The 17,287-nt window shown below is 30.4% G+C and overlaps 1 protein-coding gene across 1 annotated transcript; it reads left to right on the top strand.

Annotated features, from left to right (window-relative positions):
* The first annotated feature begins 9,499 nt into the window (after window positions 1–9,499).
* LOC134261925 (uncharacterized) lies at window positions 9,500–13,895 on the top strand. Its single transcript, XM_062744311.1, has 3 exons — window positions 9,500–9,702; window positions 13,274–13,372; window positions 13,679–13,895. The coding sequence occupies exons 1-3, from the start codon at window positions 9,510–9,512 to the stop codon at window positions 13,825–13,827; spliced, it is 441 nt and encodes a 146-aa protein (XP_062600295.1). The 5' UTR covers window positions 9,500–9,509; the 3' UTR covers window positions 13,828–13,895.
* The last annotated feature ends 3,392 nt before the right edge of the window (window positions 13,896–17,287 follow it).

The raw sequence follows: 17,287 nt of genomic DNA, 5'->3' as shown, positions 1-17,287 counted from the left end.
TGACATAGATTTGAAGCCTTGCAAATGTTTAAATTAAAACATTGCAGTAACTATATTCACAAAATAATCTTTTCGTCTTGTCAGAAAACGTTCCGCATTTTGAAATAATCCTATCAGGTTTTGCGTTTATCCTATCGGGAAGATCGTTTATCAGGTCTATCGTGTTTTGCGTGTATCGTGTTTTGCGTTTATCGTGTTTTGCGTTTATCCTATCGTGCGTGTATCCTGTCCTATCGTGCGTGTATCCTATCGTATCGTGCGTGTATCCTATCGTATCGTGCGTGTATCCTATCGTATCGTGTATCCTGTAAAGAATAACGATGCGGGTACTGTATGGTTAGGATCCCATTACAGGTATGGTTAGAATCCCATAACACGTATGGTTAGTATTCCATTACACGTATGGTTAGTATCCCATTACACGTATGGTTAGTATCCCATTACACGTATGGTTAGTATCCAATTACAGGTATGGTTAGTATCCCATTATAGGTATGGTTAGTATCCCATTACAGGTTTGGTTAGTATCCCATTACACGTGTGGTTAGTATCCCATTACACTTGGACATAGGACCTTCAGATGAGCCCGGGGTCCCATGTTGCAGATTGGGGGACAATTGTATAAAATGAAGTATCGTGTCGCAACACGTGCAAGCAGGATTACAATCCCCAGAGCTCAAATGCGCTTTAAAGCCGAGTACAGGTCTAAATTCGAAGTCATGTGACATCCCAAAAATGCTTTAAAATAAAACCCGATTAATCTGTTATATCAAATTGTATGCAGTACCGAGCAAGGATTACATATTAAAGTTAAAATCCAGCTAAAAATAAAATGTATATTTTTAGGCATTTGCCTTCGGACAGCCTTTTCATAACTGCGTGCAACTTTTTTGTAAAGTCTTGCGGATATTGAGCAGAATTTTGGTATGGTGGTTATAGACCGAGTAAAAATCTTATTTATTCTGATTCATTTATTTTTGGGGTAATGCCATCTTTTTAATTTTTATGGGTTTCTGCTTTTTTAAATCTTATAGCTTACATATATTGAGTATATGATTGCTACGTGTGTCTACTTTGATGAGTTATAGATCAAATTTGCATTTTTTTTCGATCCAGTATTTTTTCGTCTGATACACAATTATGACAATTTCATATTTTATGGAAACCAAATCTTGTCGGTAGGAAACTACATGTATTATTCTTCATGCAATATTTCAGAATGCTTTTTTTAGATAAAATAAAATCATGTGAGATATTTGCTTCACATTCAACAAAGTTTTATAAATGAAACAAATGGAGATAGAGAAAAAGTATTCAAGATCAAAAGTCCATAAAACAATATAAAATAGGAGCAGAACAAACACAGACCTCAAAAACATCAGAGGTGGGATAGGTGCCAAGGAGGAGTAAGCATCCCCTGCCGACCGGTCACACCCGCCGTGTGCTCCTTGTCATGATCGGAATTAACAGGAAAATCCGTCCTCAATTCAGTGTATAAATAATGGACTTATGTAAGTGAATTCATGTTTTCTAAGTGCGTGATATTTTGATGTTTTATTTATTAATTATCTTAACCACCTGCATTTGGATTTTGTTTTTCACTCTTTTGAAACAAGTGAAAGGACTTTCTACCCAGAAAAAATTCTGTCGAATTTAATTATACGTCCTTCATTATTACATGTAATTGTATGGTAATTTTTAAATTATTGTTTTCAATTTTTTTCATGATTGATTTTGTAGAAAGCTGCCATTCTAAGAAAATTGAAAAAAAGGGAAAATAACTATTTATTTGACATTTTGAAACATGGTTTTTGAAAGGGTGACCAATAGAACTTAATATGTATTGTTTATTATTATGGATACTAATTAAATTCCAAATAAACAATAGATAAGAATGCTCGGTCATCATTTTTTTGCCATTAAAATATCCTATATTATCTATATATTAAAATATACATTCACAAAAAGACATTTATATTTTATGCTACTTTAACTTATTGTCAACAGCTACTTGATAAGTTTTAAACAAATCAGGGACATAAATATTTTATTATACTTCTGTTAAAATGTTTCCTATATAAAGTTCAGAAGGTAAATTAAAATATTTTATAGTCTGAAAATTTCCACGCATAGCATAGCTATTCCTCGGGGTATAGATTTGTTATCCATCCCTCGGAAATTTTTTATGCAATTTTTACCGCCAATTTTGATTTCCAGCTATAAATCTATAAACTGATGATGTCATAATGACTTCAGTAGCATTGTGACGTCATCAGGACTTCAAATTATATTTGCAGTTTTATCTTACTCCTAAAAAAATTCAAAATTCAGAAATAATATTATACATCAGTAAAATAAAACGCTTTTCTACTGTTGTGAGTGGGATAGCTCTTTAATCAAACCTTTAACAGAAACTATTCCCTTCGGGCAAGCCCTCGATTAATCGTTCCCTGTCGCGGGTTTTATAAAAGAGTTTTCCCACTCACAACCAGTGGATAAGTGTATATAAGATAACATTGGCATCATTTTTCACTTGACTAAAATAACTTAGTGTAAACGTGCATTTAGTCCGATTTTATCTTAACTTCTTCTTTGAAAAATCAGTTTCCTCAAAAAATAATTTTTTTTCATAAAATAGAAAATAAAAAGTTTTTTTTCACACGGACTTATATCCTTCAACCCAGTAGAGTTTTAATTTGAGTGCAAATATTCCATCAGACATAAAACTTCACGGAGGTTTTAATCTTTATTCTTTTTTTTATTTTATGAAGCTATAATTTGTGGTTTGTAATGATAAGATTTTTTCATGAAAATATATCAAGATATATTTTATGCCCATCCTGTTAATTTAATTTAGATTTTATATGAAGATTTCTCGGAAGTATCTCGGAGTCTATAAAGCAACCAGAGTATAAACAGCGGTAAGTACTAAATGATTCTTAAAAAAATACATACATGTTCAGTCTGAGTAAATTCAATTCCAATACTTCATTTCTCAATTTCGTCTGTATTTTATCGTGAAACGTTAAAATGTCTTGCTCCAAAATAAAGTATAGAAAAATAATGGAGAAATGAAAAAAACGGAAAGAAACCTACAATTTGACAGTAAAATCCTTCTCATCAATTATATTGATTTGAATTAATGTATAGCTTTATTAGATTAGAAAAAAAAACTATTTCCTTAACACTTTAAAAAATTGTCATCAGGTATAATTTTATAATGCTAAAATCCTCTTCTAAACCATATAATTATGTCATTTTTGAATATATATATATATATATATATATATATATATATATATATATATATATATATATATATATATATATATATATATATATATATATATATATATATATATATATATATATATATATATATATATATATATATATATATATATATATATATATATATATATATATATATATATATATATATATATATATATATATATATATATATATATATATATATATATATATATATATATATATATATATATATATATATATATATATATATACAGTTAATTCTCGATAAACCGCCACCTTTTGTAATTTAGAAATCATGACGGTATAACGAATTTGGCGATGAATTGAATTTTCCATCTTTTATGAAATAAGACGTAGAGTTACCGTTCTTAGAAATACTATTTAGCGTTTTTATTCCGATTATTACATGTACGTGTATATATAAACATATTTCTAAATTTGAAAATATTTAAAAAAAAAATTGTACAATTTCGCTAGAGCAAAATATTCAGCTATGAGATAAAGACAAGTACATGTGTATGCATATAAATCTGCACGTTTTTTGACAAAAAAAAAATGCTGAGTAGATCGTCGTATTATATTGCCTATAGTACTTAAGTTCTTGAATAAATTCATTGTTTATGATATCATTATTAATGAAACGTTCACAATTTCTGACTTTTAATTATATTTTAAGCAAACTTTGCATTGTTTTTAAAAGCAGAGATCATCAAAATATTATCGTTATCGGCGTACTTTACAACGACCGCTTTCGTGGCGAAGCCTTGACTAAATGATTTTATTAAACAAAAAAACAAAATTATTCTAACGGTTCATGTTTAATTTATTGTTTACATAATTTCATGTACCTTGACAGGCTTTGCATGCTATACAACAGGGATAGGATTAGTGTTAACCAATTAGCCGCGCTTCACTGACCACTTTCACCCGTGGCGGTATTATCGAGATAATTGACACGTAAAAATGGACGTTTGTTGTGATAACAGGGTGGCGGATGGCGGTATGCGAATTTGGCGTTATAAAGAGAATTTTATATAGCAAGAAAAACGTTCTTGGGAAATCATGGCGGTATTGCGAAAATGGCGATGAATCGAATGGCGATAATTCGAGAATTGACTATATATATATATATATATATATATATATATATATATATATATATATATATATATATATATATATATATATACATCGGGTGGTTTGGAGTTGGTGGGATGACAGCTTCTCAACCTTGTCCAAATACCATCTCCAAGTTGTTGAGGTACAACCCGGACATCGTTGTAGTTTGCTTAGGGGGAAACGACATTTCGAATGGAGCCGAAGCGTCTACAGTCATTGACTCTCTGACGAGCCTTTTCCACCAAATTTAAGTCTTGAGTCCCAGCAGCAGACAACCCGAGATTTTCTTCACAGAGATTGTTTCTAGAGGAAAATTTCGATTCCCTCTGCAGCATGAGGAGTTTGATGCAAGGCGTAGAACTGTTAACAATAAAATGAAGAAAATCCTTGGCCAAACCTACATCAGAATAGATGTCAAATTTCCCAGACATTACCTTCCCGATGAGACCTGCTTCAACGAGGCGGGAACAGTCCTTTTCTTGCTTTCAATAAGCAAGACCATCAAGAGTCGCTCCTAGGAGTTGACAATAAACGGCCCTTTTAAGGGCCATTAAATTATTCAAAAAGATACCAATGAATACAGACGTAGAAACATCGCACTTGACGTATATACCCATTTATTTTACCAAACTTCTCGGTAAATGAAAAGAAATACGTAAACTTATATAAAAATACACATAAAGTATATAATACACAAGCATAACTTATTTTCTTAATAATTTCCGGACATTTCGACTCAAGTGTTAGTTGCTCTACTTCTGTTTAAACTCGTCATATTTGTTATATCTACACAAAACCTTTTAGTTAGACTCAAGCGGAAAACCACAATGTTCATGTTATGAGGTAACAAACTGAAATTACTTGATTTGTTATTCATAAAAAATATATCATAAAAATTTACACATTAAAACAATGCATGCAATATTGCAGGCGCGTATTTTATTTGAAGAACCGATTTTTTATACATAAATTTTATAGGTAGCCTTTCACGAAACAATTACCGGTGCTTAGGTTAAAACACAACAAATATTTGGAATCTCTTTCTCTATCTAGGATATCTTAAAGGGGGTGTTTAACCCCCCCCCCCCCCCCCAATTTTATCAAGCTTTTGAACACTAAATATATATATATATTCCCTATCAATGTAAAATACTTTAAATTTATATTTCAAACTCCGCAGAGCACCAAGGCTACTTTAAAGTTCAATATCAAATAACCCACCGCCTCCTGTTGTTCACAATATGTTTTCTTTGTTATTACAATTACAAACTGGCAACAAAACAAGGGTAAGCCATAAATTTTTCTGACACCATGCCATTAAATTCTCAAAACCGTAAAGGATCAAGAGAAATGAAACAAATCTCCATTAATTGATCGAAACAATGTAGTTCAATGAAATCATTTGTAGCAAATTAGATAAAACAGACCATTATTATTAATTTTTCTTGGTGGATATTTCTGATGGCATACATTATTAGACGTTTGGTTAAAGATACATATATTAAACACCGAAAAGAAAAAATAAAACACTATTTTCAATCTTGGACGGACATTTTGTAGGGGCGGACATAACGTGACAATTTTGGATGATCGGCGGACACCTCGTGACGGCAGAAATAGTTTGACGATTTTTGGGGAGAAAAGGCGGACATTTCTTGGCGGCCGGCCTAATATTACTATTTTTTGGGGAGAAATGCGGACATTTCGTGGGGGCGGACATTGTGTGACGATTTTTCCGAAAAAGAGGCGGACATTTTGTGACGGCGGACATAACGTGACGGCGGACAAAACTTGACTCAACAATCAACTCCTTATTTTGCGATTTAGAACAAAGTAAGACCTTAGCTCTGAGCAACTGCACCACCCAATTTACTTGTCACGGAATTGTTAATTTAATATAAAAAATCCTTGACTCTTTATATCTATAGATAAATATTGTAATATTATGGTTCTTTACTTCAAATGGTCAATCTTGTTTTGAAATTTTTCTATGAAATAGACCCTATGATCATGATCATGAATTCTATACTGATACACCTTTTGAATGACCATTTTGAGCTATATGTATAACATTAAAATCAAATCGAAAAATAGTATGAAGCAATATAGTCCGCAACTCCCTCCCTCTAAAAAACATCAAGCCTTGATTTAATTACTTCTCATGTTCCTTGCTTTCATTATAGATTGAACTCCAATAATGCTTTAATTATCAGTTAAACTGGAATTTCATTTGGCATTGATCATTGAAGTAAATAGCACATTTGACAATTATTTATCTTTAAACATGAAATTACAAATAATCAAAATGCTGTGAACTGTTGTAGAAAACCAAAATAATAATTAACAATTGCCAAAGAATTATTTATATTATTATATTTTCTTTTAGATGATTGTCCTCAATGCCAGAGCTGTTTAATAGTGTAGTCCATAGACCCAGTGCTCTTATGAAATTCATCCATCTAAGATGCTAAATGAAGTTCATTCTTTGTCTCTAGCTGGTTTTAGACAATATTTTGATATCGAAACACCAATTACACGTTTTTCTGACATATATTATTTTGTTCTCACTATTCATAGTTTACTCGTATTGGAACTTTTATTAAGTTTTACTGTAGTTTATTTTGTTTAATTTCACAGGAATTTTGTATAAATTAATATTTAATATCCAACTGATAGGATCTTTTAAACACATGTGTTTCAGACAATGTGCCAAAGGGATGTAGTGTTACATAGAACATACCTGAAATAATATTCATTTGAATGGGCACCTTATCTCGGCAAAGCCGAAATATTCTTACTCATCCAACGGTAGTTCATGAGAACGTGAACTTTTTCAAAATTGCTAAAATATAACATAAGAGATGTAAATGATCATGGATGCCCTTCCTCCTATAGGCATGTACTTTTGTTTTAATAGTGCATTTATTTTAAAATATTTTTTTGTAATGTGATCGACAAGATACACAATGATTTCTTTTATTTACCTAAGGAGACTTTACTACAACCCCTTCATTTCTGTATACGTGTATATAAATAATATATAATATGAACTAATAAATTGAGTTCATATACCACTTTTACAATGAATTTTCATCAATTTAAAATAAATGTAAACATTTTAATGTATAACTGTGGAGTGCAAATATGTATAATTCTTTGGCCTAATTTATTTATAAAAAATGTAATCGTAAAAATAAAAAGTTAAATTATCTAACTCAAAACAATCTCCTTTTAAATTAAAAAAACAATTACTTTTTATGTCAGAATAAATTAAATTAACATAAGCTACTGTTGAACATGTATGCGAATCCAATTTTTTGCAGGATGATAATTCAGAACAAGATCTTTCCTTCAAAAAAATAAAGAGTATTTCCATGAGTGTTCCATCAGCTGGATTATGTCAAGAAAGATGTTCTAAAGGAACGCAGCGCACATTTTTGTTTGCAATCCAGGTTCTTGTAATTTTATGATGTATTTAAAATTGAAAGATGTCGGCGAGATCGACCAAAATCAGTTCACACAATCCATTAAAGTTTGAAATATAGGATATCATAAACAAATCTTTGAACACTAATTATACTATCGATTATGGCTGCTGCTCATAAAATTCATTTTTTTTAATGAACAAGAGGCCCATGGGCCTTATAGGTCAGCTGGGCTTCGTGCAACAACTTTCCAACGATTGATTTTGGTTCATGTTTAAAATCAGAGGCAATGAAATTTAAAATTTTGAAAGGTTCGCTAGTGCTCATCATAACTATACACTTGACATGTTAACTTTTGTTAAATTTTCACTGAATACCCGTAGGCAGAGAAGGGGAACAAATAAAAGCATTTCAACTAGGACTAATTAGTAATATTCAGCAATAATCAGCAGTGCACTACCCTACAGGAACTCTTGACCCTAGGTCCACACCTTTCACAATTTAGGCAAGGCATCTTTCTTCTGCATCAGTGATTGAATAATATCAAGTAGCAGATTTCAAAGTATTTATTTTAATTCGTTTTCAGTATATAATTAGACCCCTCTCCCTCCCATTTGCAATCTATCAGTATGGTACCCTTAATACAGGGGTGTTGAAATTCACAATTCTGGGTGAATGGCCATTGCTCATCATGATTATATGCGTAGTTAATAAAATGCTCAGATACAGAGAGAAGGATTTTCATCGATTTAGTACATTTTCACTATATAATCAATAGAGCCCTGCGGTAACACCGGAACGCCTGAACCTGGGGCATTGAAATTCACATATTAAGAAGAGGCACTCTTCCTTATCATAACTATTTATGAAGTAAGTTTGTTTGATACCCAGGAGTAGAAAAGAAGATTTCAAAGAATTCCTGCACTTTCACAATATCTGTATAGCCCTGCCCTAGCATCAGAACTTCTACCTGGAGCCATGAAATTCACAAATGTAAAAGAGGTACCCATCCTCATAATAACTATGTATGAGGTTATATTGTTTGATGCACAGGAGCAGAGAAGAAGATTTTTAAATATTTCTTGCATTTTCACTATATAATCTATATAAACCCACCCAACAAGACCTTCGGGCCATGAAATTCACAAATTAAGAAGAGGCACTCTTCCTCTTCATAACTATGTATGATGTTTGTTTGTTTAAAACCCAGGAGCAGAGAAGATTTTCAAACAATTCCTGTATTTTCACTATAAAATCAGTGTAATCACTAATTTTCGTGGGGGTTTAATTTTCTGTTTCGAGGTTTACGAATTGTAATATTTTTGCTAATTGCATTTATGCCATCAGTTTGACTGCTTCATGTCTAGAAAAAAAAGACTTTTAAAGATTGCATTGATTTTCATGGTTTTGGTCCCAGGGACCATGAAGTTCACAGTTTTTGTTTCCCTTCACCCATATATGCTTCATGCCAAAATTGATTGAAATTGCTTAAGCAGTTGCAGAGAATAAGCTGAAAATATTCAGATGTCGAATATATTTTAACATCGCTGTTGTTTTGCAACGATAGATGAAGCCAAAATATTTCTTTATCTTAAAATTTGGAACTGTACAGTAACTATCTGAATAATTGATTAAAACAATCAAAATGGTGAAATGTATTTAGTATTTATTTTAAGGGGTAAAAATCTCATGTCCATGTATTTTCCAATAACGTTATTTAAATATTATATATATCGTTGGAAAAGTTCATGCATCTGTCTGAAAGAACCTCCAAGGAAACCATTAAGTCAACATAACAACTGTAAATTCTGCATGGGAAACAGTACATTCTCAACGGAACCAGACTGTGATGATAAAGTGCCTTACAGAATATTCTTGTCCAGTGAGTAAATGCCAATCAAACTTGAAAAGAAGACATTTTTTTTATGTTTAATTCTTAATTATTCTGTGTTTTAAATGTACTTGTCCTTATTTCTACATAAAGAGCTATGTAGTTCATCCATTTACACTATGTGCTTATATTATAAAATCTTAATTAATCGATAAGCCAAAGTAGGAATAATTGACTACTCATTTGGTACATTCTACAAACGACCAAAATCGCAGAGTTCATGGTCGGAAACTTTGTTTAAGGTCAAGATCTAGTAAATGTCTTTAGACTAACTTTTCGGTGCTAGATCCATTATGATGTCATAATAACTTTATATTTTCTTTTTACGTACTTTACTGCTCTCGTTAAGTTGTGTAGAAAATAACATTGAATACAATTTGAAATCAAATGAATACTAATTCCGATACCTATATTAGATTTGACATTAATTTAAAGATGAGGCCTATGCCATACAAATTACCGTTTTCGGAAAACTTAAAACTGTAGGCAAACTGGATACATTTTCTTTGTCTGACTTGGAAAAACCCATACTCATAACTTAAATTTCAAATTTTTATTCGAAAAGACAGTTTAAGATTTGATTTTCAATCTTCTTTACCTAAATGTTATGCCCCGAAACACCCTTTTTGGCACAGTAAAGTTATAAAGCATAATTAAAGGAATTCATTTCATAAATTTGATATGTCCGTAGGCACCTTTCATTATCTAGATCTTAACCTTAAACAGCGACGCTGAATCTGTAGCATAAAAAGTTACATTTTTATTTTTTTTTTCTATCACAGTGCATGACTTAACAACTTTTTCGAATGCTTGTTTAACACTTTCAAACATTTCTGCATTGAATAATCAAGATACGTTATGTGAAACAGTCAAATACTCAGTAACAATATTTTTTTCAAGAAGTCCAATTTATCATTTTATCTACAAGATGCCTATTTTTTTAACAGGACCAAAGGGTCATAATGTTCACTTTATTAATGTCAATTTTGTTCTTCTGTTCATTATCTTTTTTATTTCACTTTTAAGATACTTGAAAATGTTTACTTCATAATGTGGACTTAAATCTTGTGTTTAAGGAAACTATCATTGAATCAAATTTGAATCAACATAAAATTTGGATGTGTGATAAAGTGTAAATATTTAAAAAGAGTATATAGTTTTAGTATTTTGAGTTTATTTGATATGCATATTAGTATTTTTGTCTATTAAATAATTTTGATATTATTTCCAGGAATTTATTTAATTTAACTTATTTATATTTCAGCAGTTTATTATTTATTTAAGGTATATTATACTTTAGAAGCTTTAGAATTATTTAGAAATTAATTAAGAATTATTAGATATAAGTTTCCCTTATACTTACTTTAGCTTTGAACTTTGAGAGGTCAGTGACCTATGAAGTGACCTGGCAATAGATTCCATTGGTCAAGATTTTGGAGGGAAATCTCTTTGTGGTCAGTGAGTTATTTTTGGGTAGAACTGGTCATACCAGTCTTTGTGTCCAAGAGGACAGTGTGTATACTTCGGTGACTCCTGAGTTTGCTATTCTTGGGTGTTTACTACATCTTTATTGAGGGTGAAATTTCAAGGATCTCAGGTCTGTTGTTATATTATTTTGTATGATTGTGATTTTGATTTTGTATGAAAGTGAGTGAAAAAGGTGTTAGAATGGTGAGTGAAAGTTTGAGAGATTGTGTACTTGTGTAAATGAGAAACATAAATATTTTATCTGACATTTCACTCTAAATCAGTCATGAAATTGTATATATGTAGGACTGAGTGAAATGAATAAATAGGTATAAAGTTGTTAAACTAGTTTTATAAATAACTTGTATAACTGTAATATCATTTATCGTAAAATTAGGAATTTTATCTTTTATTTCATATGATTTAAATAATCCTTTCCAATTAAAAGTATAGGTATTTTCATTAAATTAATCAGTTATCATTATTAAAGATTTTTATATCAGCTAAGGGAGATTACTCATTTTTATGCATTCTTTATATAGGACTGAGACAGCTACATGCAATAGCTAGTATAAATACAAATATGTACCTTTGGTAATATCCAGACCTTTTGACCATATTGAAGGTAATCTATATGTTTTATGTTTGTGTTGTTATATTATATGTATGTGTTGACAGAACTTTATTTTGAGTATTTGTCTTGCATGTTTATATCTTGTGTTGAATTGAATTTCATGTGTATTCAGTCCAATGCATGAAATTGTATTTGTGTAAATGTTCAGTAATATTATTTGATTCTGAACTATTTGAAATCAGATAATGATTATGATAAATTATTATGATTTTCTTTTATTTTAAATTACTAAATTGTTAAAGGAATTATTTTTATAATGAATTTATCTGTGATAAAGAAGTGGAAATTATTTAAATTTAATATAAAGAGAATATGAACTATAAAGTATGAATTTATTATAATGATAACAAATACTGTATTGCAGTTTAATGTATATTTTTTTTATCTTGTCTAATAATTGTTATTGTTATTACAGGGTCTACTTATACTTGTACTATTAATAAAATCATCTAAACCAGAAATGATGTTACATTGTATCCTTCCAAGAACCCTATTACAGATGCTTCAATAACAAAAACGTAACCACCCATGCTGTTTTGAAACATGTTTAATTCTAGAAGCTTATAATAAAAAATCACAGTTGTTTTGTTTTTTATTTAGTGTTAATAAGAACCCTAAAGCCCATTATTCTATATAAAGAACTCTTATAAACTCAACCTTGGAATTAAAATGAAATTGAAACTATACTAACTGAGGATATTTTTTGTTCATATCCTTACCCCAGGGACAATGATGTATCGTTAAATAAATCTGAATGTACACTATCTTAGGATGTGTACAAATTAATTATGACTTTTCATGTCTTTGTTGGTCTTAAAGAAAATTAATTATTTTCGGCATAAATGTATATATTATCTTATGTTAAATTATAATTGCCTATTGCGATCTAACCCCCTCCCCCCCCCCCCCCCCAAAAAAAAAAAAAAGAAGATTGATTCGATTAACTCCCACTTGCTATTACGTTTCCTTCTTGAAATATTACACGAGCTTAAAGTTTCTGTCAAGTAAACTTCTTTCGTCAAGTTGTTCTTGAGAAGAAAAAAATAAATGTGTACAATTTACAGTCGATACAAAGCAGAAACATACCCGAGACGGACGCTCTTTAATAAGAAATAATAGTTTAATAATATTTTGCAATGTCATATATTGTAGTTAGAATCCATATAATTATATTTATCATGAATTGACGATCTTGGCTAATCAATGATTCAGAAAAACAGATTTAGCGACACATACAAAAATATTTTTTTTTTAAATGGTGCACAGTCATATAACAAAAGAAAAAGAAGAATTAATAAGGAAATACTCCAAAAAAAAGTAATTGAGAAATGAGAATGACGATGGTTTAGTTCGAGAATTTTACATTTTGGTTTTTCCTTCCAATTATCCAATATATTAAACTGGGCATATATTTTTCTTTGAATTCCTTTTACATATTATCTATTTACCTCCTTTATATAGTCATTGAAGAGGACATCAAATTTCCTGAATCAAACTGTCACAAAACAAAAAATTGCTGTGAAATAAATTTAAATCGTGAAAATGAAAGACAAATTCTAGGTGAGAAATTCAATTTCCATTTTTTTTTCTTATTATGAAAAAAAGATCAGATAGTAACAATAATGAAATAAGTCACTTTTGCCTAATTTTACATGTCTATAATTATGTTTAGTAGAAAAGAATATAAATAAACACTATATGATATCTTTTTAAAAAATATGATTTTTTTTTATATATCTCTGAGTAGAGTCTAACAAAGATTATATCTGGGATGATAGATGTTCATTTTCCTTGATTTTGTGAACTTCTCTATAGGCACACGTATTTGCCTTTTTATACTTTTTTCACGATTTTTTTTTTATTCAGAGACAATAGGAAATGATTTCACATTTGTGTTCCGCAAAATATGGGATCTGCTGAAAGGACCATTAGAAGACAGGTCCACTTGTATAATTTTCATAAGACAAAATTATACAAATTCTGATGAAAGTGATTTTATTCTTTATGTTAAATAAAACTTTCATTTCAATTTAGAACCTTCCAATTGATTTGATTTCGAATAACGTGTGGCACTTCTATTAAGATAGTAATGAATAAAGTGTATGAAACATTTACAATAAGCTTACCGACTTCAACAAAAGCAAGATGTCCTCCTGTGAACGGTGCCGCGTAAATGGATGTCCATTTGTTGATTGTACCGATTCTTTGGATACAGTTTTCTGCTCAAAAGTATGATCAATACTGTTCTTAGATAATTCAAACAGTGCAGTTTTCCTTAATTTTCAATTTGAAAATCATTCTGTAAAACATGGATCTCCAAAAAGAGTTTTTTTTCATTGAAAAAGCGTTAATTGCAATAATTATTATCTTTTTTAATTATCTGGTTGCATAAGTTAAAAATGATGCTATTCAAATCAGCAACTATGTTTTAGCGTGGTTCTGGTGTTTAATAAACAAGAAACAAAGCTTGATTTAAAAAAATATTTGTATATTTATAAATGAACAATACTCAATAAGACAATATATGTGGTCCCTAGTTACTTGTCAATTTATAAACCTTCATTAAAAACCTTTGAAATTACTTTATATTATACTTTTATAAATAATTGCAATAGTCTACGACACGCGAAGATGTGTTTTGAAGGTGGGTTCATTTGATTTTCATGAATATCAAAAGAAATATGTGACACTTACATACTTCATAGCTTTCGTAAACATCGAGCGCAGGTTTTTTCAAAGTCGAGATCGAAATAAAATGTGTATATTATATCGATAAAGTATGTGTGAAAATATCTTTGTTGAACAACCTTACGCTCTATGTTTTCTACTCAAAAGTATCATGAATATGAATCTGTTTGGTGAGTACATTTACATAGAATTAACCTCTTGTTGACCTAGTACGAATAGATAATATGTCACGTGAATCCATACCGAAACAGGTGTATACCTCCGGAAAGCGTGTTTATTTTATGAGGCTACACATGGAGCTTGTATTTGAACAGTACACTCAACAAATTTCATTTTTTTTAGATTCAAAACAAAGTTCTCACTAGACTTCGATGAATGTCATTTATGTTACACCATGGGCTTTGATGATTTTCCGGGACATGTTTTAATTCTTAGGCGTGTAATCGCAATTTTGCCATTGCGAAAAACTCACGAAACAATATAATAGTATATGTATATAAATACACATGAAAACAATTTCTTCTGAGAGAACAAACTAACATACTAACAAAAAAATCCACACAAAGTATTCCAAAGAAGTAACAATTTCATTTAATCTATACAAATATATGCACACTTTACTAACTTTTTGAATATGCAAAGAAATTTTTCACTCTATCCACGTTTTGGGCTCATAAATTCAGAAAAATTAATCGAATGTATTAACTGAATGCAACAAGGAAGATGATAATTAAGATTGGATTTCATCTCCCAATCTTGTGAATTTTATCATAAGATAGAAAAAAATCCATGTGAAATAAAATAAATAATGTTTCTTTATTCCAGCAACTGTATGTGAAGTGTATAATTATGTATTTGTACACGTCATGCATTTATCATGATCAATTATCGATAAGTAAAGAAGAATATTTATTATGTGCAACATTTAGTGCGAAATTCGGAAATACGCATGTCATCCATGTCAGGAAGGTAGTATCAGGGGAGGGGTGAGACCTTGTTTCGGAGATAAGTCTTAGCACAACCCTTTAAGAAAATTGAACGCCTATTACGCTGTTACGATATGAATAAAATGCACATTGATGTTAATTATTTTTCAAATCAAAATGAGTAGAAGTTTGACTCCTACATAATCGATTTTTTTCGAGTTTGGAAACTGGGTTCCTCTTTTTCTTTCGCTTTATCAAACTTTTTTGTACGTATCTATTTTTATCTATTTTTTTTTTTCAAAACATCGACTAAAATTACCTTGAGAACGAAATGAAGAACCGCACCCACTCCAAGTTAAGAAGAATGCGAATAATAGGCAAAATAAAAATAAAAAAAAAACAAGCGTTAATATTATTATATTTATCGTATCTCAAGCTACAGCTCACAATGTCTTTCTTAGTATAGTACCTTATTTAAATGTCTCCGCCCATTTTCTTGTAATAAAAAAAACGTACTTTGTTCGAAAAAAATGTTCCGTAATTTGTATGTTCGGTAGGTGTCGGAAAATGGATTGTATTTCATGACATTCAAAGTTACTAATAATGATTCCAATCATGTTAATTAGAAATACTGTTATACATCATGGATATTAAAATATTTCTATATCCTTAAATATATTCTGTGATATAAGGGCGAGAAAGGGGACCAAGCTACCGTATAGCGAGTTATTTTAGCGGGGTGCTAATTTTGGCTTATGTTGGCGTTCTGTTATTAGCCCGCTAAGATTGTAATCGCTAAAATATTCAGTACTCTTCTTAGTCTTCATCTGAAAAAAACTGAAACACTGTGACCGCTACAATAAACTGCACCAAAATTATTGGCATACCTTTGAGCAGGCTAAACGCCAAATTTTACATCCGCCAATACTCCTTTTTAGAAAATTTTACAATAAACAAAAAAGATGCATATAAAATGTTAGTGTTTGCAAAATATATTAATTATTGTTAATTATAATTAATTTTATATTTGAAAATTGTCCTATATAGGTTTTCTTCATTGATTTTGACAAAGTTTTGCTATATTCTGCACATTCTGATCAGCAAAATGAACTGTTTTATTGCGTGCTGGGTAATAATTTTTTTTGCATATGTTTGACATTACAATGATAGTATAGTGAGCTTCCTAGGTTTGTAAGGATCTTGTAGGATAAAATGGATCTGCAGGGCTCATACGGATTTATATCAGACTCTTCATGTAACCTAAGGTGTCAAAGCTTTCAAAGCAGTAAGTGTAATATTACATACTAAGTATATTGTTATCGTTCACATTCTCTTGATTTTATATTACTGTTCTTTGAAACTACGTTAGGTGTAAGTTATCAGTTCATGATGATTTAATTTTAGTTTAGTTGATGTGTACTATATACATGTAGGTAATATCAAGTAGGAGACTGACCAGTTCTAAATGAAATTTGCATTTATCATGTTGGTCACAATACTTAGTATCGCGATTACCTCAAGGTTATCTAACTTACTGGAACTCTTTTGCGAGAAAGTCGAGAAAGTTTTTAATCTCGCGAGATTTCCGGGGCATAAATTTGTTTACACTAGAGACGAATCCAAGGTGAAATAAGCAGCATGCCTAAAGTTCATTGTATAGCTGAGGGGTGCTCCTCTGATAGCAGGGCGGCTAAATCTAAACATTTATCATTTCATCCCATCCCAAAAGTCGCGAGTTTTAGAAAGAAATGGCTTGATTTAATCAGAAGGGACGGCCTAGAAGAAAAGATAAACAAAAGTGTTAAACAAAACCCTATTTGCGACTTGAGGCACTTAGTTGTTTGTTCAGATCATTTTGTGG

The sequence above is a fragment of the Saccostrea cucullata genome, unplaced genomic scaffold (assembly GCF_032062105.1).
Source record: "Saccostrea cucullata isolate Sc308-1 unplaced genomic scaffold, CSIRO_AGI_Scuc_v1 ctg12138, whole genome shotgun sequence".
NCBI lineage: Eukaryota > Metazoa > Mollusca > Bivalvia > Ostreida > Ostreidae > Saccostrea > Saccostrea cuccullata.
This window is presented reverse-complemented; position numbering and strand designations above follow the sequence as displayed.

Coding starts and splice junctions, on each gene's coding strand:
- LOC134261925 (XM_062744311.1), top strand. CDS start 9,510: ATGTCCATGTATTTTCCAATAACGTTATTTAAATATTATATATATCGT. Junction 9,703..13,273: donor TTACAGAATATTCTTGTCCA/GTGAGTAAATGC, acceptor TCCTTTATATAG/TCATTGAAGAGGACATCAAA. Junction 13,373..13,678: donor AAATGAAAGACAAATTCTAG/GTGAGAAATTCA, acceptor TTTTTTATTCAG/AGACAATAGGAAATGATTTC.